Here is a 15,044-nt window from a genome sequence, read left to right as displayed (position 1 = left end):
TAAGTGATACACAAAATGTAGAGGAGGCCGAGGAGGGTATTACAAGTATTTATGTATCAAAGCCTGTGTACCCTGTGACGTTGAGATAATTGTTTTTTATTAGTCGGCCATTTCAATCATTACAGATTTAGTGTTCCTGAGACAGAAAATTTTAAATAAATTTGCAACGTTTTTCGCTTATAATATACAAGGGCAAGACATATTTCTATCTCAAAAAGGTTTAAGGTTTATAAAGACTGTACTCTAAGATTTGATTACATTTAAGAAGTGTTTGTAGGCTTTAATAATTAAAAAATATTTACCTGTAATTGACAAAGCCCCAGAGGTATATTTTATATTACATGTTTAATTTTAACACATCGTTTTCAATATTAGCATACTTTAGAACTACAACAGAAAACTGCAAGGTTCAAATAAGAAACGAAAATATATGAACAACATCTTAACAATAATGGAAAAACAGGCATCGCCCAAACATAACTATAGTCAAGTTGATTATCCCTCCATAATCAGTTCAAAATTTGGGAACAAAATTATATCGGACGTAAATAAATCTACATGGCTCTGTACATCGCGCGTATGGTAAACATGGTTATATGTGTAGTGATAGTATATACACATACAAACTTTGAAACCGAAACGATAACATTTCTATATGTTTTTGCCTTTGTTCTATTAAAAATATGTAATAGAACAATATTTATTAGCTAAGAATAACCATCTGTCAATTATCGCCAAGATTCTCGCAGTGAAGAATTTAAATGGGTTCAAGTAAGGGAGTTGAAACTGTATTTTCTATCATAATTCATCATACTTATATAATTACAAAGTTAATATTCAGTTATTTTTATACCCCTTCCCTACAACTAATATTAATAACTGCTAGTTGGCAGAATGTATCAAATTTATACAAAAACAAAATCTTGCAACTTTTACGTAGGGCGAGGGATGATACTTTTAAGCGATTATCAATATTTAAAAATACAGCTGAATATATTCGTGTCTGTTAGCCCTATGCACCTATGTTCAGTTTATTTTTATTTATTTAAACTTGTTATTTACATATAATGCTGACCAAAATAAAAAATATGATGGAATATATATTTCACGATGGATTTTACAGTACACCCAGTACAGTTTTAAGTAAATATCAGAACAATAAAATAAGCTAACCAGCCGAAAAGATAGGTACTGAGATATATTCATCTCGTTTATTTGTTACTTTCTCTAATAACGGGACTAATATTTTACATACACGATCATATAATAAAAGATATATCAATATGAGAAAAATAAAGTTAATTCATTTACGCTGTACATTTAGACAACCCTAGCAGAGTTTCCTCTATAATCAAATCTTAAGATAAACACTTGGTATCAAAATTATTTCGAATACAAATAAAACTATGTTTTTATATATCACATGTAATATCATAGTTTTTAAAGCAAATAACATTTTAGACAAGGCCAGCACTCATATAATTTCTCCTTACGACAAAATTTCCNCACCCCAATGGACCTTGTGGAAATAAATGGATTAGTCGTTGTGATAAATGAATGAAATTTAGCTGTGTATACCAAATTTCATTCATTTATCACAACGCGATTGAGAGATATTGCAAAAAAATGATTTCCATTCCTCCCTCTTCAATGGGTCCCTGTGCCCTTAGGAAGCATTTCCGGACCCATGTTCATATGAACTTTTTTACTTAGTTTTGATCATAGAATAGGCCTGTTCAGGGTTGGCAGCTAATTGTGAGACACCCTGTATAGTCCAGGCGGTAGAGCATTTGAGGCGTTTGTATTTGAAGTCATCTATTTTGTTGTACAGAAAAATCCCAAATATTATATAGAATAAGAATCCGAGTTTGCCTATTCCAAAACACCATTGCTAAATTCAGGGGAACAACAAACATACAAGAAGAACGAAATGACCCGTTTTTCGACATATTTTTCCCTGTAACATTGGAAGTAAGCCCTAAATAAAAAAAGTCATTTTTTATTTTTTGTTTATTTGACGATTTTCTAGAAAGTTACAACTGCGAATCAAAAAAGCTGAATTTTGCGTTAATGGGCGAAAATAGTAGAAAATCATGTGTATATTTGAAGCAATTTTTAAAATAAGTAAATATTTATAAATATTGATGAAACTTTGTGAACAAATAGTAAAACATGTCAATCCTGACCTAAAAATTTTGCTAGGATCGATCGCGTGGTTTTCGATTGACAGAGTAGTTAATAAAGAAAATTTCAAAAATTTATTAATTATGTGTGCAAGATTTTGTCGATTGCATAGGCAATAAATAATTGTTTATGGAGTAAATCGTTGAAAAATTAAAAAAAAATCTAAATTGTTATAAAAGTGTAAAAATAGGTATTTTTAGTGTTGATCATTGTTTATTATGACAATAAGTATCTCTAAAAAATTGTGTGNAAAATTTTGTTATAATTCAATGAATTAACAGAGATCATTAATAACATAATATATATTTTTTAATATCCTAATCATTAAAACGTAAATTTCGTAGAATGCATTGAAGAACACACACTAATAAAACTTGATTTATATAACTATTTTTTAAAAGCAAACGAAAGTGGCATAATTCTTTAAACTCAAAATTCGTGCAAAAATTATTTATTTTATTGATTTTTGATGACATATTCGTATTCCTCCCATTTTGCTATATCAAATTAAAAAAAAACGTCTTGATAAGTGCTACCGTTCTCAAAAAAAGTCATCTTTTATCGGGCATACGCATTTTGAAATCCATGCGGCGCGCTGCTGTTCTCAGTTATCCCCACTCCTGCGCTGCCGAGAAATTCCAGTGACCACGGTACTTTCTTCATTTTTCTTTCATTAGGCTTTTATCTGCCGAAAATCCATTAAACGGATGTTGAAAGTTCTTGTAGTTAGCTATAAAAACATATTTTTTTCTCGATTTGACGATTACATAAGCTATAAATTATTATTAACTTTACGCTTCTATATCTCACAATCTATACAGTACCTAGAATGTTGTCGTATTTGGCTAAAAAGCAAGGGGTTACTTCCTGGGCAATAAATATCTAATTGTTTATAAGTAACACGTTGAAAAATTTTAAAAAAATTGTAAATGGTTATAAAAGTGTAAAAATAGGTATTTTTAGTGTTGATCATTGTTTATTATGACAATAAGTATCTCTAAAAAATTGTGTGCCCTTTCTAAACCTTAATTTAAACCTACGGTACGCGATAAACTTTTTTAAATTTTCTTAATTAACAATCATGTCAATCGAAAACCACGCCATCGGTTCTTGCAAAATTTTTAGGGTAGAATTGACATATATTTTACTATTTCTTCAAAAAGTTTCATCAATATTTATAAATATTTACTTATTTTAAAAATTGCTCTAAATATACATATGATTTTCTATTTTTCGCCCATTTTTAATGCAAAATTCAAATTTTTTGATTCGCACTTTATAGAAAATTGTCAAATAAACAAAAAATAAAGAATTACTTTTTTACTTAGGGCTTACTTTCAATGTTACAAGGAAAAATATGTCGAAAAACGGGTAATTTTTGTTCTTTTTGTATGTTTGTTGTTCCCCTTAATGAAATTGACCAAAGTGGGATTAATCAATGGTTTTTTGAAATAGGCAAACTCGGATTCTTATTCTACATAATATTTGGGATTTTTCTGTACAAACACAAACGCCAAAGCCTAATTTTACTGCTCCACCGCCTGGACTAATAGACAAAAAACACGTTTTGTATTAATTTGAGAATTTTTTTTTTTTAGAAAATTTGCTTCTACAATTCCAAGATCATTCGGAGTGAGATACAACGCATACACACAGAGTATAGAAGTTTTAGATTCCAAACCACAAATTCAGCGCTTAGTAAACAATATCAGTTCCGAAATCTCAATCTTAATGGATTCTATGAAGAAAATTTGAGGGTTTGTCTTGTATGCAGAGAATTTGAAGCTTTACTTTTCAATCATGTGTCCACAGCACATCCTAAATGTGTAATATTTAATACTTTAATAATTTTCAAATAATAATAATTATTATATGAAATTAAGTGATAAGTGATAATAATGTTATTATTTAAGGAATAATGTATTTATACCCAGCTAAATGCATTTTTAAAGTGTTTTAGCTTAATCTCAATAAACAGCCCCATGACAATTGTAACATTTATTTGCTTGACATTATAGAATGTAATATACAGTTTTGTTAATTTAAAGTATTTATGATGAGAAATTAAAGAAAAATGGTTTTAAATATCAAATTGTTTTATTTTTATGCTATCCCGAAAATTAAACCTTTAGCAAAAACATTTGTTGCAAATACTCAGATGTTTACTAGATCCGGATTTTTCTGTATGGGACGTTTTTTATAAGCAGTTTTTCAACATTCCTCTTCTGCATGTTTGTGATTACTTCTCCGGTTTGTGTCACTTTCACTATGGTGAGTCTGTCCTCTAAGTTCCATGTATCATCTACAGAAGCTACTAAAAGTATACATTGCACAAACAGAAAAACAAAGAGATTAAAGGAGCATATGTCTCACTTAAAGAATAACAACATGGAACCTAAGGCAGATACAAGACATAGATCTAGTGGGTAAGAAAAAAATATTTGACTCTACTCTACAAACTCTACAGAGAGGCAATAGAAGTCCAGAAGAATCGATTTAATAATAATTTCAATGAAGAGAAGAGGTTAGAACCTGGAAGTTGGAAATGATTCAGTTACCGGAACGCCGTGTAACAATGTACACAGCAAATACAGGATGTTTCTGAAATAAGTGCGTTTCTTGAAAAGAGTGATAGAGCGCACGAAAAGGAGCAACTTTTACTAAGCAAATGATAGTCTAAATGCTTCTACTTTCGAGAAAATTAATTAAGAGAATTAACCATATATGTAAGCCGACCCTGTGCATCTTGTGCACGTGTGTTGAGTGTGGCAGTATTACTCAGCCGGCGTATAAAATGTTTATTGGTGTGATGCAAATCCTTACGTTGTACAGAGAACTCGGTTCCAACAATGGTTTTCAGGGACGGCTTTACATTTGTTTAAACCTTTATGTGAAATTTTTAGACCATCCGGTGCTTAATAAACGTTCCCTAATTTAGTGCCCTCTATCACCCTTTTCAAGGAACACACTTATTTAAAAAAAACCTATATATATGCCAGCCAGAGGACTTACTCTCCAGAAGAAGATAGTGATACATCTCTCGAAACAAGAACTTTAAAAACGGCGACGTGGCAACCAACCGAAAATTGTTTAGCATCAAAATATGTACTTTCATATATTTATTATTAACAAACTGATTTTTCACATAAAATTTTTGTCACAATAGTTGCAATCTGATTCTCTTTTAACCTCATTTCAGAGAACTGTTTTGTTTATTACTTACGTCTTTTGTTGCACATTAAAGACTTACCACTAACAGCTGCCTCAGCCTTTGTAGATACAGTTGCAATACGAGATCTGTTCAGAAAATAACTGAACTTTTTGAATTATGCGATAATGGAGATATTTAGTGAAATATGGTTGGCAGCATTGCTATGCGCATAACCTCCTCTGTACATACTTGTTCTTGGATTGTTGATATCTCATTTTACTCTAGTCGGCAGAGGCCGAAAAGTTACTGTTGGTGACATTTTCTTGATAACTCGGAAATAACTACACAGGTCTACTTTAAATGATGAGTATAATGACAGGCTGATTTGCTGACAGAGTATTTTATCAGGAAAAAAAGTTATTAACAATTTAATCGTGAAAAAAATTTTTTTTAGTAGTTTTCTTTAAATAACTCAGCGGGATGACTTTGTACGAAAAAATGCTTAGGACATGATTTTGTTCGTAATAAAAATAGCTACAAAATGGCGGTGGTCCGATTACGAAATTTGCAATAACAAAGCCGTGAGATTGAAAAAACGGTATAAAACGCCAATTTTTTTAAGTTGCTGTAAAAATGTCAATTATAAACAAAAAGTGATAAAACTTTCGAAAACTATAGTTCAATATATATACAATAATGACGCTAAAGCCGAAAATCAGGAGAGCAAAACTTTTTGTTCTATAAGGTGTTATACATTCATCGGCATCTGAAACTCGAAACTTTGCCAAATTTGTTCGAAGCTTTGCTGACACTTGAAATTTGGTACACACATAGTGTAAATATGCAGAAACCAAAAGCAATTTGCAAAATTCAAGTATCTTCATTTTTGCAGTTTTGGTAAGGTTTTATACGTCACCCTAGTTTTATACGTCACCGTTTTTTTAATTTTTGGACGTATATTTATGTATATTTATAAAATATTCCATTACGGTAGATTAGCCAGCATAATTACCTACAATTTAAAAAAATATATATTTTCATCGTTTAGATCCTAAGCTACTTAACATTTTGCGCCTGTTAGCCGTAGTCGTACATTATTCAACATATTAACATAAAACAAAATCGTACGTGTGGGGTAAACCTTTAACTTTTCATTTTCGAGCGCGAGCTCCGCTCTTCGGCGCTTGTATACTATTAGAAATATGCAACAGTAAATTTAAACAATTGTTTACTTAAAGTTAAAGGTTTACCCCACACGTACGATTTTGTTTTATGTTAATATGTTGAATAATGTACGACTACGGCTAACAGGCGCAAAATGTTAAGTAGCTTAGGATCTAAACGATGAAAATATATATTTTTTTAAATTGTAGGTAATTATGCTGGCTAATCTACCGTAATGGAATATTTTATAAATATACATAAATATACGTCCAAAAATTAAAAAAACGGTGACGTATAAAACTAGGGTGACGTATAAAACCTTACCAAAACTGCAAAAATGAAGATACTTGAATTTTGCAAATTGCTTTTGGTTTCTGCATATTTACACTATGTGTGTACCAAATTTCAAGTGTCAGCAAAGCTTCGAACAAATTTGGCAAAGTTTCGAGTTTCAGATGCCGATGAATGTATAACACCTTATAGAACAAAAAGTTTTGCTCTCCTGATTTTCGGCTTTAGCGTCATTATTGTATATATATTGAACTATAGTTTTCGAAAGTTTTATCACTTTTTGTTTATAATTGACATTTTTACAGCAACTTAAAAAAATTGGCGTTTTATACCGTTTTTTCAATCTCACGGCTTTGTTATTGCAAATTTCGTAATCGGACCACCGCCATTTTGTAGCTATTTTTATTACGAACAAAATCATGTCCTAAGCATTTTTTCGTACAAAGTCATCCCGCTGAGTTATTTAAAGAAAACTACTAAAAAAAATTTTTTTCACGATTAAATTGTTAATAACTTTTTTCCTGATAAAATACTTTGTCAGCAAATTAGCCAGTTATTGTACTCATCATTTAAAGTAGACCTGTGTAATTATTTCCGGGTTATCAAAGTTTGACACACGCCGAACCTCTACCAACTGGACTATTTAGTTTACGTGATATTGTTATTTGAGTACATCGTGTTTAAGTGTCAGTAAGGATTTTGATATGTTCGATTTTCTGGAACAAGCTTATGGAGATGATGCTCTGGGTCGTATACAATGTTACGATTGGTTTTCACGATTTAAAAGTGGTCAACAGTCAATTGAAAATGGTCCACGACCAAGAAAGCCTTCGATTTCAACACATGCCTACCAGTTTCAGAAAGATCTGGGACGTGCAAATTGCCGATTGACTGTCAGAGAAGTTGCAGAATGTCAATTGGATCGTGCCATGAAATTTTGAATGAAATATTGAACATTCATCGAGTTGCAGCAAAATTTGCTCCTCGTTTGATGACCGAACAACAGAAAGAAAATTGTGTGGACGTTTTGTCGGCAACTCCTTGAAGAATACAATAACGATGAAACATTCATATAAATAATGATAACGGGAGATAAATGCTGGGTTTACGACTACGACATTGAGACAAAGTATCATAATGGACTGGCAAAGAATCTCCACGCCCCAAGAAAGCACGTCAGTCTCGATTCAATGTCAAAGTGATGCTTACTGTTTTTTTTTTCGACTTTAATGGAACCACAGACAATATAGCTTCGCTCCAGACCGCTACTAGAATAGAACAGCAGTTTTAAATTTCCGAATTGCTGAGTGCACCACCAGCAGAATTTTAGGAAGAATCAAATGCAGCGGCCCGCATTCCTACGCCTATCCTAGTAACATATGAACACAATGCCTGGCAACAACAATTTGGCAATGTTGCCAGGCGTACTTACTGATTTATTTTGTACACTTTTTTATCAATATGTGTTTTTTGTGTTACTGTATTAACATAAATGTATGATGTAGGTATTGATAAAAATGATTTAAAGAATCAACGAATATCTATGAATTTTCATATGATATTCTGCACCGGTGTCGCAGTTAGGTTACTTAATCATAATTTTGTTAATTAGCTACTATTTTCACTTTTTGGTATTGACATACTGCAGAAAATATATTTCCAAATAAACAAAATTCGTAATGATATTTTAAACAGCTTATATAATTTTTATAATACTTGATGGTGATGATAAATTTATTTAATATGCAAGGTGGGTATTAGTAAGTTGCGGAATGTAGCTACAGGTTTTTTTGTGTATTTTGACATCCACTTATGTTTAATAATTGAAGAACTTTTGCACATTATTGTTATTTGAATAATACAGTTTAATTATGTTTTATTTTTCGAAATCGGAATAACCCATTTGAATTTTTTTTTAAATTAAAATGGGTTATTCTAATAATGATAAATTCCATGTATTTTTAAAGGAAGGTTCGTTTCTCTCATTTTTATCTGATTGTGTGCGAGAGAGATAGTTATAGTGTGCGATAGAGATAGAGTGACTTTGTGCTCATAGATGGATTTTCTCTCTCTGTGTCTCTCTCTCTGCTGTGTTTAGGATTCTCTGGGGCTTCACCAGCATCTTCAGGACACCTAGGGAGGGGACGTGGGGTAGAGCGCGTGGCCTTTTTAGCCTTCGTCATCGAGCTATGACGTCACAACCTATGAGGAAAAAAAACCGGTTTTTGCTCATAACTCGGAAATGGCTGGAGATATAAACAAATTTCCCCTTGGTTCTGAGTAGAGCATTCGGTGGTAGAGCAGCGGGGTGTCACAATATATGAAAGAAAAAAAAAACAGTATTTGCTTGTACCGCGAAAATGACTCGAAATATCAAAAAATATCCCATGGTTCTGATTGGTGATGGAGTGAAAAACGTCCGAAGTCTGCATGTCGAAAAAAAAATCGGAACCAACGATGTGTGACATCATAGAATAAAAAGGTGTTTATAACTCGGAAACGGTGCGCTGAATCGAAAAATCGAAAAAATCTCTCCACACCCCTGGTTCTGATTGTCCATTCTGCGTTGAATGCAAAAGTTCCGAAGTCGGTATGTCGAAAATAAATTTCGGAAACGAGGTGTGTGAGGTGATACAGTAAAAAATGTTTTATAACTCGGAAATGGTGCGTTGAATCGAATTAATAATTAAAAAAATTCCCCTACACCCCAGGTTGTGAATATCCGTTCTGCGTTGAATAGAAAAGGTCTGAAGTCCGTCTGTCGAAAAACAAAAAAGTTAGTAAATTGCAACAGCAGTAGCGAAGGAATTTTGAGGAATTCCCCTTGAGGAATTTTATTAAATAAAAAATTAAGGAAATTTTACATTCTTAAATTTTTTGAAATAAATAATTAAGTAAATTCATAGCTTGATTTATTTTATTTGGCATTTAACACAAATCTCATTTCCAAACAAAACATAAGTTCCATATAACTCTTCAATTACATAATTGAATGCATTAAATTTATTTGGCACTTATTATTTGACAACAAAGCCACCGCTAGAACTGCCTCATATTACCGAGTAGAAGAGTTACCATGCTAAATTTTATTGCTGGATGCCGGTTAACAAGACCCTGCATCCTTTATAGGTTCTCAATTTCCAGCATTTTAAGCGCAGTCTGAGGCGATAAGTTATATTGTCTGTGATGGAACTGTGCATTTTGAATTCTTGCCTTAAAGTGAAACAGTGAAACGTGTACTACGAAGGTGTTTTACATCGGTTACGTGTAAAAATCCACAAAAAGAGACCAGAATTGTGGCGACACAACTAATGGTCCTTGCACCATGATAATGCGCCCGCACACTCAGCTTTGTCAATTCGTCAGATTTGTGCCAAAAATCATATTACTGTCCTTCCTCATCCTCCATACTCGCCTGACATGGCTCCTAACGATTTTTTCTTACTACCGAAATTAAAATCAGTGCTGAAAGGACTCTGTTTTCAGACTATTGATGACATCAAAGGAAATTCGTCACAGACTTTAATGGACATTGCAAATAAAGCTATCCAAGACACCTTCGCGAAATGGAAACACCGCTAGAAAAAGTTTGTGAATAGAAGAGAGTAGTACTTTGAAGACATGGACCAACAATGTATGAAATTAATAATAAAGTTTATCGTATTTACAGCAACTCTTCACGAATAAGTGTGGGCTAACAAATTATGTCCTAAATCAAATCTATTCTCTTTTTATTTCATTCTGTATTTATAACATTCGTTAAAAAATAATAACTCCTATGGATATAGATTCGTTAAATATTCGAAAATATAGACAACACGTTAAAAATTCACAGATATCAGTTCTTAATTAATTTCAATAAATAAGTACATCCTTAACCACTACACTGTACACTTATAAACAGTTAAAAACAATAACGGAGTTCATTTCGATTGTGTGTTCGAGTCTGGTGCACTGTAAATAATATTTGGCTGGTGCTGATGCTGTTGGTGTTGAAGAGGGATGGACATCGGCACAGAAACAGGTACTAGGACTGCAGGTGGTCCCGGCATTCCCGATGGAATGCCGTGGACCGTCGTGGTGGTACTGCTGACTATTCCCGTATTGCTTGGTTGGTACGATATAGGTACCTAAAATAAAAACTCTTTTAGTCTTTATAGTAAATAGAAAATAAGTGTAGTTAAAGATATGCAGAGTGTAAAATATTTAAGGAGGTAATAGTATGAATCAAAATAAGCAGAAAAGTCTCAATAAACATGGGTCCGCAAAGTAACGGTTGCGGAGATATGGAATGTTTTATGTTTTTTAGCCCCTTTTTTTATTTTGCAAAAACGTTGTGTATTTTCTTATAATAGTTGGTTGATGTTTAGTGAAATAAACAGTACGTATTTGACAGTTGTTCTCAGTGCACAAGTTTTCTTTCGCTATGGCTGGTTACTCTAACGCAGAATTAACAGACATGCATTTCATGTATGGTCGTGCTAATGGGAACGCCACCGAAGCGCGACGTCTTTATGTTGACGCTTATCCAAATCGCCAGATTCCTTCACAACGCATGTTTGGAAGAATTCACCAAAGATTGCGTGATACCGGTTCCTTGAGCAAACAGTGCCATTTATCCGGAAGACCAAGGTCGGTATCCACTCCTAGAGCAGAAGAAGAAATTCTAGCACTGGTAGAGCAGAATCCAGGTACGAGTGTGCGGAGAATATCAGCCGAGGTAGGAATTAGTGGTCCTCTTGTTTGGAGAATCCTTCACGAGCAACTGCTTTATCCATACCATGTGCAACGAGTACAGGCCTTAAATCCAATAAATGATCATCAAGCACGTTTGGTTTTTTGCCGCTGGTTTCTACGTCATGATGCTGAAGACCCTCGTTTTCTTGCAAACATTCTTTTTACTGATGAGGCCGGGTTCACAAGAAATGGAGTGTTTAATTTTCACAATACGCATATTTGGGCCGACGAAAATCCTCATGCTCTAATAGAATCTGGACATCAGGCACGTTTTTCATTAAACATTTGGATGGGTATTGTAGGTGACAGGTTTCTAGGTCCTGTTGTTTTACCAAACCGATTAACAGGCGCTGCTTACCTCAACTTTCTGCAGAACACACTGTATGAGTTTTTGGAAGACATTCCTTTGAATCAGAGGCAACAAATGTGGTTCCAGCATGATGGTGCTCCAGCTCATTTTTCCATGGCCGTTAGAGAGCATTTACACCAAACTTTTCCACATAGATGGGTAGGAAGGGCCGGACCTGTTTTATGGCCTCCAAGATCGCCTGATCTGAACCCTCTAGATTTCTTTGTTTGGGGATATTTGAAGACATTAGTGTATGGTACTCCTGTAAATAGCCTGGAAGAGCTGCAGCTACGGATTAATCAAAAGTGTCAAGAAATCCAAACCAAGGAGGGTGTTTTCGAAAGAGTTCGAATATCGTTGAGACGAAGATGTCGTGCCTGCTTGGAAATAGACGGAGGGCACTTTGAACATCTTCTGTAACTTTGTTTTTTGTTTGTTAAATGCTTCCTTTGTCAGTTTATTCCTAAGAAAATAAAATGTTTGAAAAACGAATAGTGGACCATATCTCATCAACCGTTACTTTGCGGACCCATGTTTATTAATACTTTTCTGCTTATTTTGGTTCATACTATTACCTCCTGAAATATTTTACACTCTTTTTTTAACACCCTGTATTTAATTCAACCGTGGACGTTGCTGTTATGTGCAGTGGCGGGTAATATAAATTTTCAGAACTAAATCGCCAAGATTATGTACGAAATAGGATTGCTCTAGACTTCTCACTTTGATAACTTTTTATTGTGACTGTGACTGTATCTTTACAATCAATAAATTGTATATATAAAAATTTAATTGTAAATATAGATTGTCAAAACAGCTTCTGTGCTGTTATGATAGTAGTAGTAGTAAATACACGACAAAATTTCAATCGATTCTACTTTTCTTTTCATTAATTTAGCAATTGAATTGTGAGTACACCGTAGTAAAAAACGATATGAATGAAAGCAATAAAGGTATGGAGTGAATTCATTGAGTGAAATTATTGAGTACATTTTCACTCAATATTGAGCATTTTGATAATCTTACACATTTGTGATAATATTTGAACTAAAATTGAGTACTTTCACTCAATCGTTAAATAAATAACTTCTGTAGATAAGCTCGTATTTGATGCACTTGCAGCTAACTCGGAGTAAGGTCCTCATTTTTGAGTGACCCCACACCTGTCTATAGTTGTCGTGCGTTGTCTTTGTCTATTCCCAGGTCATCTCGTGGCGTGGTGTATGACGTGTAGTGCTGGACAAGTGTCTGTTAATCCGGTTATTTTGGTGAACACTATGTTTAAATGCAATGGTTTGATTACAATAATTAAAAACAATAATATATTGAGTCTCGATTAATATTTGGTTAAATAAACGGATAGTTAAATTGTTACCTATATATCTGTAACGTACAGGGTGATCGATTTAACCGAAGAAATGAGTTTTTCTGGGAAACAGCCGAGAAAAATAAATTATTTTAGAAACTATTTCATTTTTGCTTACTTTTACTAGTAGGGCAGAAATACAGAAATTGTTGGCTTTCAAAAAGTTCCGTTAATAGAGTATTAAAAGATCAGTTATTACAGGTTACTATACTAACAGGTGGATAGGTATAGGAAATAATGCCCCTTTAAAGTGGCCACCTCGATCCCCGGACCTAAACCCATGTAATTATTTCCTTTGGGGAGCGTTGCGGACCACAGTTTATAACTTTTCAGTAAATACAGAAAACGAATAATGGGAAATAATACAACATGGAATTAGTGTTATGAGAGGTATTGCATTGTGCATATATTGGATAAAATTCATTTTCATTTTCGACGAACTAATGCTTGCGTTTAAGAACAAGGAAGTAACTTTGAGCATATACTGTAATATTATTTTAGTGTGATTACAAATATCAATTTAGGTTTATTTAAAATGTTAATGTTGACTTTCTTACATTATTAGTTGATACTGTTTATTTAAAATATTAGTGTTGATTTTTATTTCATTGATTGATAATACTTGTTCAGTTGTAGACATGTTGAACGCACCCCAGAATTTCACATGTGTAAGTTGTTAGTTCTGGGACATGCGCCGTCGAGGCGAAGTACAGAAAGATAGAGAGAATGAGTGTGTGTGAAAAACAGTGAGAAGGCGAGATTCGTAAATCTATGTAAATCATAAAGGTGAAAGTTACAGTCCACAATAAAAGGCAAAAAAACACGTATGAGTATTCTTTAAACATCCCAACAATACTAATACTAAAAATGTGAAATTATTTTTTTTAATGTGACGTTTTTCCATTATTATTCCCTGTTTTGAGGTTGCAGTTATAAATTATTTTTTACAAATCGGAATTTTTGCCTATATTTAACGTTTAAAAAATGCCAGTTTTACGTGAAATCCATAAACGATATCAAAATTTTGTAAGAGCAAAAAAATCTTCTAAATTAATGCTTATTTTTAAAAATATAAATTCTGTTCTACTTTTGTACATAGGTAAGTTAGGCTAAATAGTCTTATTTTCATCCAAGGAACCTGTGGTCAAGCGTTGTCCATCCTTTTCAGGGACACCCTCTATATTCCTAATTCTGAGTATAACATAAATTATAAAAAAATTGTAACTTCAGTTTAAGTAGAGCATGTTATGTGCAGAATGACGTTAATTACCAGCTTTTCTTACACAGCCATTAAATTAAATCATCTAAATGTTAAGTATGACGAATAAGGTCGTTAGTTCAAAAAAGATTGTTATTGAAATATTATCTAGCTTTGTACTTTGTAATTTATTATTATTTTGGTTCCTTGTTTTATTAGTAGAAAAATAATATTATAATTACAATGATTGAAGTGTACAGTTAGTAATTAATGTCCAAAGTTGGAATTTTTTTTCTTGGGCTGTTCGTATGTGAATTATATTTATTTGGGAAAGGTTTCTACAAACAATAATTCATTGGCGCCGTCAGGCCATTCACGTCTTGTTATTCCTCTAAATTGGCACGGCATTTTAATTGGTGTCAACTGCTACATTTCTTCAAAAGTGTTGCCTTGTTAATTTATTAGTTCAAATTTTATTTTGACTAGCCAAGAAAAATTGAAAGCAGAACTAATATAAATGAAATTCTTTACAGTACTTTTAATTGTTTATATTTATAAAATTGTCGTCTTTTTATTTATTATTACTATTTCTTTTCAAAAAATG

At 32.8% G+C, this 15,044-nt stretch overlaps 2 protein-coding genes across 4 annotated transcripts in view; one reads left to right on the top strand and one right to left on the bottom strand.

The window, feature by feature from the left end:
- Positions 1–4,265, top strand: part of LOC108910083 (protein henna) — a 28,954-nt gene extending 24,689 nt beyond the window's left edge. For both annotated transcript variants that reach the window (XM_018714589.1, XM_018714590.1), the window contains exon 7: positions 3,783–4,265. In XM_018714589.1, the coding sequence (XP_018570105.1) occupies positions 3,783–3,939 (157 nt within the window). In that variant the 3' untranslated portion in view covers positions 3,940–4,265. The remainder of the gene's footprint in view (positions 1–3,782) is intronic.
- Positions 4,266–10,516: 6,251 nt separating this feature from the next.
- LOC108910082 (circadian locomoter output cycles protein kaput) overlaps positions 10,517–15,044 on the bottom strand; it is a 66,340-nt gene continuing 61,812 nt past the window's right edge. For both annotated transcript variants that reach the window (XM_018714586.1, XM_018714588.1), the window contains one exon: positions 10,517–10,920. In XM_018714586.1, coding sequence (XP_018570102.1) covers positions 10,714–10,920 — 207 coding nt within the window. In that variant the 3' untranslated portion in view covers positions 10,517–10,713. The remainder of the gene's footprint in view (positions 10,921–15,044) is intronic.

Source organism: Anoplophora glabripennis, unplaced genomic scaffold (assembly GCF_000390285.2).
Source record: "Anoplophora glabripennis isolate ALB-LARVAE unplaced genomic scaffold, Agla_2.0 scaffold480, whole genome shotgun sequence".
NCBI classification, from domain to species: Eukaryota; Metazoa; Arthropoda; class Insecta; order Coleoptera; family Cerambycidae; genus Anoplophora; species Anoplophora glabripennis.
Note: the sequence above shows the minus strand (reverse complement) of the source record. Positions and strands in the feature narration are given on the sequence as shown.